General features: G+C 32.6%; 1 protein-coding gene across 6 annotated transcripts; it reads right to left on the bottom strand.

The window, feature by feature from the left end:
- Positions 1 to 3,220: 3,220 nt before the first annotated feature.
- On the bottom strand, positions 3,221 to 12,555 carry BIO1 (adenosylmethionine-8-amino-7-oxononanoate transaminase). 6 transcript variants are annotated; one of them, XM_020371844.3, is made up of 14 exons: positions 11,782 to 12,550; positions 10,823 to 10,993; positions 10,454 to 10,715; positions 10,159 to 10,239; positions 9,624 to 9,744; positions 8,756 to 8,904; positions 7,661 to 7,755; positions 7,120 to 7,223; positions 6,888 to 7,025; positions 6,403 to 6,536; positions 6,182 to 6,313; positions 4,660 to 4,794; positions 3,914 to 4,026; positions 3,221 to 3,645 (listed from the first exon to the last, which is right to left on the bottom strand). In XM_020371844.3, the coding sequence occupies exons 1-14, from the start codon at positions 12,396 to 12,398 to the stop codon at positions 3,465 to 3,467; spliced, it is 2,433 nt and encodes an 810-aa protein (XP_020227433.2). In that variant the 5' UTR covers positions 12,399 to 12,550; the 3' UTR covers positions 3,221 to 3,464. The 6 variants fall into 6 exon arrangements, 2 of the variants coding, with proteins under 2 accessions (XP_020227433.2, XP_020227432.2); XM_020371843.3 differs by having other exon boundaries at positions 7,108 to 7,223; positions 11,782 to 12,549; XR_014434205.1 differs by lacking the exons at positions 3,221 to 3,645; positions 3,914 to 4,026 and adding an exon at positions 4,913 to 5,239 and having other exon boundaries at positions 4,654 to 4,794; positions 7,108 to 7,223; positions 11,782 to 12,555.
- Positions 12,556 to 13,634: the final 1,079 nt, after the last annotated feature.

The raw sequence follows: 13,634 nt of genomic DNA, 5'->3' as shown, positions 1-13,634 counted from the left end.
AGAGTTTGGTTTTAATATTCCTTGTTAATAAATAGCAAGTCCTAATTTGAGGGGGTGATGAATAGAATATTCTAAAAGGTTATTGGTCAATATGGTTTGTTTTACAATTAAAAAACGTGATGATTCACCAAAATGGTTTGGGTTGGGGAGAAATGTGGAAAACTGCGAGGGGCAGTTTGAACTTTAAAAGCTGTCGACTGTTGCTAACTCGACGTGAGTTTGTCCACTCGAGCAAGATTGTGATTTGTGAGACGCATCTCAGGTAATTAACCAAAAAAAACAAATTTTCACGATGGCCACTTTAAGAAGAAGAAGAAAAAGTAGATAATTAATCACGTTTGGTTACATGTCAGCGGGGGAAAAGGAAACAGTTATATATAGGAGTTTTATTATATAGTCTCGTAGACAAGAAAATTCCTTTAATAATAGTCATGTGGCTTGAGAATCATAAATGGACCGTGCGTCACCATAAAAATGAAATGAGAATCATATTGTGTACGACTATCTTGTGAGTCGTGACATTTGTTGTTGTTCTAATTTTTGTCAACTATTAAGGTCGTGAGTAAATGATTTTTAAACATCTCATTATTTTTAAAACGTATTATTTTATTTATCTTTCGCTTCTTATCTCACTATATATATCACATGCCATATTTATATTTTTTGTCTCTCTCACTAGATGTTGAGTAACATGTCATTTTGGTAAAGTGTATGCATGAAATGAAATCAAAATTCAGAGGTAAACATCGAATATAATGCTTAGGAACTTGATGCTAAAACAAATCAATTAATAGATCATGCATAGCTAACAAACCCTGATTATAAGGGTATCTGTATAGCTGTTTTGGAAAATAGTCACTTCTACTTACAAATTATGCAAAGAAAAGTAATGCAATTTTTTTTTTCCTGAAGTAGTCAAAGGTGTGTTGAAATTATCAATAAAAGTTCACCTAAAAAAAATTGGCGTTCAAAAAAATTAAATCCATACACCCATAAAAAAGATAAAAGTTAGATCCTCGATCACTTGTGTCAATTCATGTTGGTAGTAGAGATGCAAACATGCTATCATTATTCTACACACCATTCTTATTCATACAAGAAAATAAGAAAATATACTTTAATACCAAAAAAAATACCCTTAGAAGACATTTTCTATTTTTGGTGAATGGCTTTAGAAGACGCCTTTAAAGCATTATTTTCCTCGTCTTATATTTCTATAATTTGTAATAATGTTTTTGTCAATCCACATTCTCTAAAAAATACGTATATTTTTATAACCAATAAAAATGTTTATCAATCTATAATGCTTTTGTCAATCCGCATTCTTTAAAAAATACCAACCTATATTTCTATAATCCATGATAATGCTTTTGTCAATTCTCATTCTTTATAAAAGACTAACGCATTTTTTTATTGAAAACTTAGGTTTCACTCCTCTTAAGTAAAAGATCAAATTCAAATTGTGAACCAAACAATTAAAAAAGAAAAAATATTTGTCTCCTTACATAGACCTAATCAATTTAACCTAAATCATAGTTTAATGAAATTTTATAAATACCAAAGATCTCAAAATTAAAAATCTTTCTTTAAAGGATATAATAAAACTAGTTTTGAGTAATACTGCATTTATTTTGAAAACATGCTTAAATTAAGAAACAGATTGAATCACGTATATATTGAATCTTTTAATTATAAATAATACGTATTTAATAAAAAAAGTTTATTGTAGTTTATAACAAATTAAAAGTAAGGCCCGGCATTTAATTGTTAGTTTTCAAAATTATAATAATTAAATCCAATTTCGATTTTAAGTTTTTATTTTTGTATATTCAGTTGCTTAAAAAATTGCACATCAGAAATTGATACAATAAGTCAACCCATTATTAAGGCAGCACATTGACGGAAATACTGATCTGTCAAAGCTTTCCCTTCCAAATGCTAGTATTCGGGTTTCAAATTTTAGTAAAGTAAAAAATGGAAAAGATAGAAAATTACGAAGTTGTGACAAAAAAAAAAAAAAAAAAAAAAACAACGGGTGCAAGGATGCCTAGTGGTGACAATAAAAAATGCAATGCTTTAAAGCCGTGTCGTGAGTGAAAACGATGATATCCAAAAAATAGAAGAAAAAAAAAAAGGGGTTTTATTAGAGCTGCTCCGATCAAGATGTATAGTTTTAAAAACCGGACCGGTCATCCAACCGTTTAAGGTACTGGGTCAATGGGTCAAAGGTTGAACCGGTAGATCACTAGTTGAACCGCATGACTCGATTTTTATTTATTTTTATTAAAAAGTATTCATATTAAATATATTTTATACTTATAAATTTTAATAAATTCATATCTTATTTTAAATTTTAATTTTTCTATCTTATTTAAAATTATTTTTATTTTTATTTTGTAAAAAAATACATAAAAAAAATTACATGTTAAACGGTATATTAATACAAATTAAAAATATAAATAATATGTACATATATAATATGCTTGTAATTAATATCAAAAAATAATATATGTAATATTTACATAGATATTGCATTATTAAATATATAATTTAAAATTAATAATATACTATAAAAGTTATTTAAGTTGTATATATTGCAAACAAATATATTAGAACAAGTAGTCATTGTTATATTTAATAAGACTCCTTGCTTTTTCATTAAAAGATTCAATTTTCATTATTATTTTTGTGATTTATGATCCTTTAAAAAAATATAAAAAATAAATAAATAAAAAAAGTGGTTGAACCAGTTTGACCCACCGGTTCACCGATTGAACCGGAAAATTGACCGGTTCAATCCGGTTTAAAACGGGTCGACTGCATAACCGATCTAACTTCATATTCGGACCGGCTGGACCACCGGTTCCCGGTCCAACCGGTCCGACCGGCCGGGTCGGTCCGGGTTTTAAAACACTAGCTATAGTCTTTGACACGGCAACGACAGTGCTAGAGGACCGCGGCAATGGACTATATGGGTATTGGGTATACAGTGGACGGAGTATGGATAGTGTGTGAAGGAAGGAAGAGCCTACTAAACTAAAAACAAGAATGATAAATCTATTTTTTTATTATTTTAAAAACTAAAGAAAAAGACTATCACAATAACATATTTTGTTTTCAAATTTGTATAATCACCCACAAACAGTGCTGTTAAATCTAGTTCGGTTGTTTTCAGCGAATATAATTTTATTAACAAGTACAAATATATTTTCTATCATGATAAAATAAAATTTGAGTTTAACCATTTTATTCATGACATCTTTACAATAATGGGAAAATTGAGAATAATATATTTTTGTAATTATAAATAAAATACATCAACTGAAAATTGAAACAATCAAGGCAGTTGCAACCTTTAGTTTACAATATCCTCATCCCCAAACCCAAATTTTTTTTTGTTTTTTTTTTACCAAAAATCAATAGCAGGAATGATAGACTTGTCCACTTGGTAATCCACGGGATTCTCAATTCCTACATCTGTTAAATTCTTCAAGCCGCCTATAAAGTTTGACAAGTAATTCATTGCAAATTTCTGGGGATGTGCAGGGTCCACACAAGAGATAAATGACGTTACCGAGAGGCCTCATGTATACGCCATCTTCTCTAAGCTTCTGAAGAAGTGGCCTTGCATACAATGATCCATACCTGTGTATAACTTTATTTAGAAGAAAATTTCGTGAAAGATCATATGCACGTTTGTGTCATTCCACCAACTACATATATGCTGCAAATTAATATACACTTAACAGATATCACTTGCAACCGTCCCTTAATTCAAAACATGCTAAAACTTTTGTATGACACAGTTATGCATAAATGCACAATGCTCATTAAGATTTCTAACAGGAATTCTAGAACATGAGGTGCACAAAATTATTTAAAAGGGGGAAGGAGAAAGTTGATAAAATGATACCCGGCATTATCGCCTTCGGCTTTTAATTCCAAGGCAAACAAAGTTCCCAATGCAACCACTCTTTGAACTGTGGGGTGTGATGAAATCCGGTGAACCAGTGTATCATCCCATAACTGCAAATGCACAATAACAGTTTGATCAATTGAACACTACTATATAGTGAACAATTAACATACTTTATTAAGGCAGCGAGCAGCCATACACTAATTTTGCCACGTCCCATAATTATTGGAACAAAATGTCACATGTCTATGGAAACTGAAACATATTATGTCATTTGTTTCACGGAAAACAACTTAGTGGCAATAAATGTACTATTTTTATCTTTGTTGTGACAATCAATAGAAAAACTGATCCATAGTCAATAAAATAATTTATGAATTCCTTGAATTTTATTTTAAGTTGAATGCAAAAACTATAAATTCATCTTATAATGGCAAGCAAAAGTGAAGTGAAGAGGCTAGAAAGACAACATTACACACTAGTCCAATTTATATTAGCACAAATACGGAAATATGTGATACATGGTAAGAACAAATAAACAACAAATCATTGTCTCATTACACGACAAGAAATACATTAGGAAAACGGTTGCTGTATTGTCATACATAGTCATATCATATACCATTGTAAAAGATTATAATAAAATATAGATTAAATATATATGCTCTTCTGGTTTTTTATTTATTAAATGGAGTAAGAAGCTAATATAATAAGTTCACAAGAAAAGAATACAGTAACCATACCTCCCTAAGTAATCTTCCATCAGAAGTGATGTTAGGGTTGGAGCAAGGGTCTTTAAACCATTGGATTGATTTAACAGCAGCAGCGCAGCCCATAGCATGTGCAGAGTAAGAATGTCCATGCAAAAGAGCCTTGAGCTAACCAAAGCAAGAGTACACGTCACTTTATCATGTCATCAAAACACTGTTCAGGAACTTTGTTTTGCATGAACATAATACTAGTAGGACCAAAAAAAGTGAGCTAACTGATAGGAACCTGGTATTTTATTAGAAACAATAATGAATTTCTCCCCTAAATACAGGGGCAAACTTGCGGAACAAAGATATTTGCACACCTCCTCATGCCCAAAGACTCCAATTCTCTCAAAACTGACAAGCTGATCTCTCTTCACCTTCCCCTCTTATTTGTAGGTAACATGCCTTATTTCTTCAGCAAATTAACCTAACTGACTGTTCGATGCGTATCTATCAATAGTGCATGCAAACAGTATGTGTGAACAGTATTCGTAAACAGTACGCAAACAGTGATTTTTATGCTTGCGCCCGACAAGGGAGAGGTGCACCTCCTGGTCCAACCATCAATCTCATAGGCAGCAGACAATAGCACCGATTTTGAGCAGCGGAAACAAAACTCACAAGATCAGGAGTTTTGATACCAAGTTGAATATATATATATATATATATAGAGAGAGAGAGAGAGAGAGAGAGAGAAAGAGGAGGGATCTATTTATTCCAAAAATAAGTATACTTAGACTTATTATACTCAATAACTCATGTTTTACATTAAATTTTAACGATCCAACTGTTAAATTAAAAATTCGTAATACATAAATCAAGTTTGCAAATTTTTTAAAAATCTGAAAACTATATGATACTCCATTTCATTAATTCAAATTGATAGATAATCATAAAAGTATGTTATACATTGATTTGAATTAACGGAATTGAGTATTAAATAGTTTTCAATTTTTTTTTAAATTTGCATACTTGATATACACATTAAGAACTTTTAATTCAACAATTAGATCGTTGAAATTTGATATAAAATGAGTTACTGAGTGGATTAAGTCTAAGTACACTTACTCTTGTAATAAGTGAGTCTCTCCTCATATATATATATATATATATATATAGATATATATATATATAGTATATTTCATACATCCCCTAATCTCCTTTTTTATAGAGTAAATGACTATGCTTAAAAAGGAAATAATAATATAAAAAAAATAGGGAAATAAATATCTAAAGATATTTTAGATCTCTTAAATATCTGATATTTACAACAATACTTAATAGTTATAAGGTTGATAAGTCATAAAAGTAATCAAGAAATTGAAGATTAACAAATTTCATAAGATGATTCAGTTGTTATGGAATGCAACCAGCAAAAATAATAAATTATATGTCAATAATATCAGTATAATAACCAATCCATTCCATCAACACCAAAACCTAATAAAACAGCAGTTTCAAACTTCCCGTGTCTAGCCAACCCAAGTCTTTTAAAAAAAATTTGCAATACCTTTGAGTCTCCCATAAATGAATCAAAGACAGCTTTTGTTGCTAAGGTGACAGACAGTGGTATAATTCCACCAGTCATCAGCTTCCCAAAGCAAGCTATATCTGGAACACAATGGATTAGCTCCGCTGTAGTCTGTGAGAATATATACTGCTAATCAAAAAACAGAAGAATATGAAACAGTTTTGAAAAATAAGAGAATGGCGGTCATTGAGAGAAATCACCTCTACTCCCAAACGCCAAAAACCAGTAAAAACCTCATCAAATATTACTGGAATTTTTCTACTCCGACACTCACGAACAAGCACATGCTGAAAAAGTGGATCAATCATATGCATTCCACCGGCACCTTGTATAACTACATAACAGCTCAGGCCCCAAAGATGATCAATCTCAAGAAAAGGTGAAAATAAGTTAAATTATAATATGTACGAGGCCACAGAAACAATTTTAGGAAGAACATATATGAACCTAGAAAAACAAAACACTTTTGTATGGAAGACCAAGAACCACTCAAATGTAGTATTTCATTCACATTTCAACCAGCATTCTGGGCATAATTTAGATAAGGAGAGTGATGTGTGTAAAGTGAGAAACATTCTTTCTGTTTCTTGTACTGGACTAATATAGATCATTGCGATTACATTATTAGGATGCATAGGGAGAGAAAATACTAATATCTGAAAAAGAAAAAATCTCAATATCTTGCCTGGTTCCATGATCAATGCTCCGACCCTACTTGTCCCTCTAAATCCAGATAATACCTTTGATATGTATGATGAATAAACTGTAGCAAGCTCAGACTTATCCCTGCTCTTGTGAAATATTCCATCACGCGAGGCAAAAGCTGTGAAGACATCCACGAGTAAAACAATTATGTTCAAAACAGTAATCAATAAAAGAATTGAAGTTGGACATTTTGGACTTACTGATACTTTCACCTTTCAGACTTTCCCAACAATACCCTTCAGGTATAGAAATATTCCATGTCTTGTTGTGCATAAACACAGAGGGAGGATCCAGAAAAAGACCTCTCCCAGTGTACCTACAAAACAGAATTTAATCTTAGAAGGGTTTCACGAGTATTAACTAGATTTGGAATACTATGTTTGGATGGTAATAAGCAAAATATGCTCCAACAAACAATGATCGAAGACTTCAAGCTATTAATCAATAACAAAATTCACAAAACAAAATAGAACATAGATTCATTCAAGGCTTTCAAACAAAAGCATGCTTACTAAGCATGAAGAATAGAGTTTTAAACAAAGTAAATAAAACTGCCAATATGACTTATTCTCAACGAAAATTCACAAACCAAAACTGCTTTGTCAGTTTTGGTCTATCTTCCAACACCTTCTTGTCAGTATCCATCATATATTACTTTGATAAATATATAGTGCAAAATGACAATAGTCAAATGATTAAACAGATTAGTAAGATTCAGTTTCACAAATATGCAGTAGAGGGAAATGTCTATACCATGGTTGCTGCAGGAAGCCTGTATAAGAAGATGGTGCCTGTGCTTCCATAGCACCCAATGTGTCACCATGATAAGATCTCTGAAGAGCCAGAACCTGAAATAATGAAATCCATAAGCATTAAAAACATGTGAAGTTTATAGGATGAAATCCAATTAAAAAAAGGTTCAAATATTTTACATGTTCGAAGAACTAGTGAAAATACACAAACAACTACTTTGAAAATAAAGTTCATATGCTAACAAGTACCTTAGGATATTGGTTAAGGAATCAAAAGTAAAAAATTATTTATGGAAAAGTGTCACTAACATACCTTCACTATGATTTCCAATGCAACCCTAACATGAATTCCCATAAAACTTTTTATTTAATTAATTCCTTAACTAATGCCCTAAGGATATTTGTTAGCATGACCCTGTTGAAAAAACAAATTATTGGTAAAATGTTTATATTTTGGGAATAAATGATCACTAACTGGTTAAAAATGTTGGAAGGGTGACACTAATAAGTAACCACATAATGAATTAATCAACAACTTGGGTGCTTAATTGTTCCTAAACTGGAAATGTTCTTAAAAAAATATTTCCCTTTAAATTTTCAATAAAAAAAGAATCATCAGCAAATATCAATGCATATTATCCTCTTTTAGAAAGGCAATGCATAAAACAAAATGAAAAACAAATATGGGAGAACCAAATAAAAACCATAAAAACAATCTTATTTGATAACAAGACTAGGGAATGAGATAAGATTTTCAAAACAGATATTTTACTTAAAATACTAATAGAAAAATGCACACTTAAAAAGCTATAAATTAAATTTCCTAGCTGTATCTCAGCTTCATGCAATCACAAAATAATCAATCAAAATGAAATACTCCTGACACTTTAACATTGTGATTTTAGTTTTCAAACTGTTGCTTTGCTCTCCCCAAGCATAAAAAGGGCTTGACCAATATTCCCCCTTCTTTTACTTTTAACCACAAATTACACCATTGCTTTTGTAGAATATACCATCCTAACAAATTAAAATTGAACTTTATACACAATGAGACAAAAAACTATTGCAGATTAATTAAGGGACTGAAGGAGCCAACCATAAGCTCAGTGGATCTTTCATTTGGGGCATCCTCATGACAATCCACAATAAGTCCATGATCAACAGAAAATTTACGAAATGCCATCTTGAGAGCAATTTCAATTGCTGTAGATCCATTGTCTGAAAAATATGCTCGAGAAGCCCAGCCTGCACAACTAATGAGTCAGCTACTATGTGAACTGCAAACTGTCATAAAATAATAGTCAACACAAAATGTACAAATTCATAAATTAGGTGACAGATTTGCAAAATCATAAAGCTTGGATGGCAAAAAAGTACAATTAAGCCTTTAATTTAATAAGTCTTCTGATTTTACAAATTTCAACTAATAGTAACGTGTGTTAGAAAGAGTATTGCTAGCACTCCTCATACATTAAAATTTGAATACAATACTACAAATAACCATTTGGAAAATTCTTGCAAGTTATACAAATTTAGGCCAAGTCAAACTCAACTCCACAAAATTGACTTTTAAGGTGAGCATAGCCTAAACTCTATATGGACTACATTGGTCACATCTTTAGCCAATGTGGGATCTCAACACACTCCCTCACACCCCAAACTAGACCTTTAGAGTGTGGATAAATGTGGGTAGCCCAATAATAGCACCCCGTCATGCCTAGGAGTAGACAAATATGGGTGACCCAATAACAACTTTAGGATAGACATTGATATCAAATTAGAATTTGGACTTAGGATCTAACTCAACTACACAAAGCTGACTTTTAAGGTGTGAACTGTCCAAGTCTTATAAAATTACATTAGTCATATCTTTAGTCGATGTGAAATCTCATAAATTTTTACACATACGCACACATACATGCATATAGTGTGAAACAGTGAAAATAATAAACAGACATACTAACCTTTTCCCACACCTTGAAGCAAAAGCTCAGCACAATTTAAGGCTGGCTCATGAACATTCTCAGGGAACATTACATGCCCAAATCTTGCAGCAGCATATCCCATCTCCCTAGCAAGCTCAGTCTGAAATCACCTAAATGGAAAGATTGCATTAAAGGAAAATTTGAGAGGTGATATCATGAAGGGGCAACTGAGTTTAAATATGCCAAACAAGACCGGTATCCAATACCAATATATTAAAATTTTTGGCAGATCCATGTCATAAAGATTCGTTAAGCCTCCTTTTATTTGGGCTTCAAACTGACTATATAGAGTTCACGCATTAGAAATAAAAAAGATAGATAGAACACTTTTATAAGCATATCCAACAGTAAAAGAGTGGCATATTTTCATATCTGTCTCACTGTCCCTCAATCAAACAGCCAAATTTTTTTTGTCTATGGATATAGTCCACGCAGTGTCCTAGAGTTGACAACCAAGATTGATTATTACTAGTTTCTATAACGGAATTAAAAGCATAAAAAATATGAGGATGACCTGCATTGTAGCATCAGGTCCTTGAGTCCACCAACTAGCACAAGCATCAAATAATGGTGCTATGACTTCTGTCTTCTGAACCTTGAAAACAGAAAAAAAAAAAAAAATGTGATCTCTCGTCCGGGTATCAACATATAAAATATGTATCAAGTAGTTCCGTAAAACTCATGAATCTAATTCCAAAGTAAACACTAAATGCAGTATGCTTGACATAGTGCAGCCCACTAAGATTTGTATTGCAAAGCTTTAAGAATTAAAAAATAGTAATAAATAAAAAAAATTACTAGAAACAAACCTTGAAGACAGAAAAGTTCTCACCACAGCGCGAATCAATTACTGTGACTCCTCCATCAGGAACAAGTTTGTGTTGAGTGAAAGGCCACCAGATGATATCCCTTGCCTCTCTTGGCATGTCATGCAATTTTTTAATTCTCTCAAAATAAGCAGATAGCAGTATTTCCTTTAGATTACTAAATATACAATGAGAACTTTCAAACCATTCCAATAGGTCATTTGATGGATCTTTTGGAATAGATGGTAGCACTAAAACAGGGACCCTGCATGAAAACGGCAACAATAGTTTATAACCACATAGAGCAATAATTATCAGTTCTTCATGATACAATCAGAAAGGGAATATAATAACCAGTGTGATAAAACTTACTTGTTTCGCATATAAGACATCAGTGGACCCTCATTTAGAAGACCGTGATCTTCAAAAACAATAGCAACAACATCATAACCTCGAAACTTCAAGCTCTCATAAGCTGATATTGTTCCAGAAATACCTCCCAGCCGCCCATCTCCAACAAGAACAGCAGGAATACGGAATGGCCTGACAGAAAACGGAAGAACAAACAGATTTAACCAAAAATTAAATAAACAGCATATATACGCCCCACATCAAAGTTTCATTATCCTCATCACCTGAATGATGCATATAACACATTTGCTTCCTTAGCCTAAATAATTAAACATTAGCAGTTAATCATAGAACTCCCGTGACTACCCTCAAGGATCAAATAGTGCATAATTGTTATCACTGAAAATTAAGAGGACTTCGTTTGATATTGCAACCACCAAACTCAACAATCATTGAGCCACTTCAATACACATCTACTCTTGTATTAAAAATCAAAATACAAAAATTAGAAAGGTGAAACTCTCATTTTTCTCGCTCGTTCAACAGTCATTTTCAACATCCCTCTTCTCTCTCTTCGGATCACTTTCATACAATATCCCGCAACTAGCCAAAAAAAAATCCTCAGTCATGAAAAACTGTCCTTTTTTATCTTTATTTATACACCAGATCTATTAACCATTTATCTCTTCAAATATACTCATTTATATTTCAGTTTCTAAATTAAACTTCAATAGTTTTTTGTCAATAACTAAAAAAAAAATATATCACAATTTAACTAATTCATTCTAAATGTAAAATATAATAATAATTTATAATTTATACATTAAAAATAACTATTTATTATTAAATTTAATTATATAAAATAGTTATTATCACATGTAGCAATAATCGACATGCTAAAATACTAGTCCTAGATTAAATTCATCATCAAAGTTGACTCCTCGCACAATTTGACTAAAGAAGAATATTGCAATACACACCTATACAAGTCACATTGAAGCGTCCCAGAAGGTCCAGGACTCGCAACACCACCAGCAGTCTCCACCACGCACAGAACCTCCGATCTCTCCTTACCAGCCCCGCGTGCCGCCACTTCTTCAAAACACCCACCCAGAGTTTTCAGCACCACCGAGTCCTTCACGGCCAAACCCTCCCTCTCGGCGGCCAAATGCGGCGACACGGCCTCTTCCCACGCGTACAGCGTCTTGCAGAGAAGCTCCGACGATCCGGCTCCTTCCTCGGCGGCGGCGAGCGGATTTAGCTCCGGCACGGCGGGGGAGACGTTGAGGACGCGGTGCGAAGCGGAGAGGGGAACGCGAGGGTTGCGGCGGAGGGAGAGCTGGCGGAGCTTGGTGAGGACGAAGCGGGAGTCGGAGTCGGAGGGGAAGCCAGTTTGGAGGGGCTTGAGGTAGTGGAACTGGGAGGGGGAGGAGAGGAGCGAGGCGGCGGCGATGCCTGCGGAGACTAGGGTTTTGCCGACGCCGGTGTTGGAGCCCCAGATGAGGTAGATAGGGTGGGAGAGCGGGAGGGTGAGGGAGTGCGAGGCGGCGGAGGAAAGTTTGCGGCGGTGGAGGAGGACGGAGGGGAAGCGGAACATGGCGAAGAAGTGGGAAGCGAGGGAAAGATTTTTGAAGCACAGCAAATGACAATTTGAAAACCGTCACTTACCCATCAACGGAACAAACAACCAAACAGTGTCACACTCAAGAAGTAAAGGTAAAGAACTACTTAGTAAGTTAGGTTGGTAGAGCGTGTTTACATCTTATTGTTTTTATATAAAGTTTCTGATAAATAAAAAATAAAAAAGGTGAATCATTCAAGTGAAGCAAACACATATAAGAAAGAAAGAGAAAAATACATGAATTAAAAGAAATGAAAAAAACTAGTGAGTTTTACAATTTTTTTATGTTACTTCTTCTTCTTCTTTTTTCTTATCAAGTACACCCGCTCGTTTTAATTTTCACCTACATTTTTATTTTATTTTATTTCTCCTTCGCTGAATAAATGGTAAAGGAGAGTTTAGTATAAAAGAAAATTTTCATGAATCCTAAAACAAATATAATTCCTAAATATTTATTTATATTTTTATATTTAATTACAATTAAAAAAATTCAAAACTTTGATTATTTACTGCATTAAATTAGTTAACAAGTGTAACATGATATATTCATTACAAGAAAATCATTCTCCTAATAAATTTTAATTTCAAGATGTGCATATCACATCTCATATTATTCATTGTATCCAAATCTTCTTTATCCACTACACTCTGACTTTTTTTTTATAGAAATTAACATCAATCATTTTAAGTACACTAAATATGAAATTTGTCTCTTTTTATTTTACTATATTTGTCATTAATCCTACACACAAAACAAAAATGTGAGAAATTATAATATCAATAAATACTACGTATTTTTATTGTGCTATTGCTCTCCAATGTTCATGATCTTAGCGTAGGATTTGTATAAATTTATATTTGATTAGAATTTAGAGATTAATATAATGAGTCAATATATTTTGACCTATTTTTATATTCTCAAATTAGTAAAGAGAAGTTTCTTAATTCACCTCATTATTTTTATAATTTTAGGTTGTCTTACCCATTTTATCATCCTTACTTCCAAATGTTTGTATCGTAGAGATTCATAGTACACTTTGAAATACATATATAAGGAAAATGTTTACTTTAAGTGTAGATTATGAGGTTATCTTGTAAAAAAATTTAACAATCCTCTATGGGTGGAGATAACCTCTATATATTTTGTTGTAATATATCATTAATGTATTTATCATTATATTGAGTGAAACTTAAATCACCGTGATTTGTCAC

Source organism: Cajanus cajan, chromosome 5 (assembly GCF_000230855.2).
Source record: "Cajanus cajan strain Asha chromosome 5, NIPB_CcT2T_4, whole genome shotgun sequence".
In the NCBI taxonomy this organism is placed as follows: domain Eukaryota; kingdom Viridiplantae; phylum Streptophyta; class Magnoliopsida; order Fabales; family Fabaceae; genus Cajanus; species Cajanus cajan.
The sequence above is the reverse complement of the archived record's forward strand: the minus strand, read 5'-3'. Positions and strand labels throughout refer to the sequence as shown.

Coding starts and splice junctions, on each gene's coding strand:
- BIO1 (XM_020371843.3), bottom strand. CDS start 12,398: ATGTTCCGCTTCCCCTCCGTCCTCCTCCACCGCCGCAAACTTTCCTCC. Junction 10,994..11,781: donor CTTCAATGTGACTTGTATAG/GTGTGTATTGCA, acceptor GTTTTCTGTCAG/GCCATTCCGTATTCCTGCTG. Junction 9,745..10,158: donor GACCTGATGCTACAATGCAG/GTCATCCTCATA, acceptor AGGTGATTTCAG/ACTGAGCTTGCTAGGGAGAT.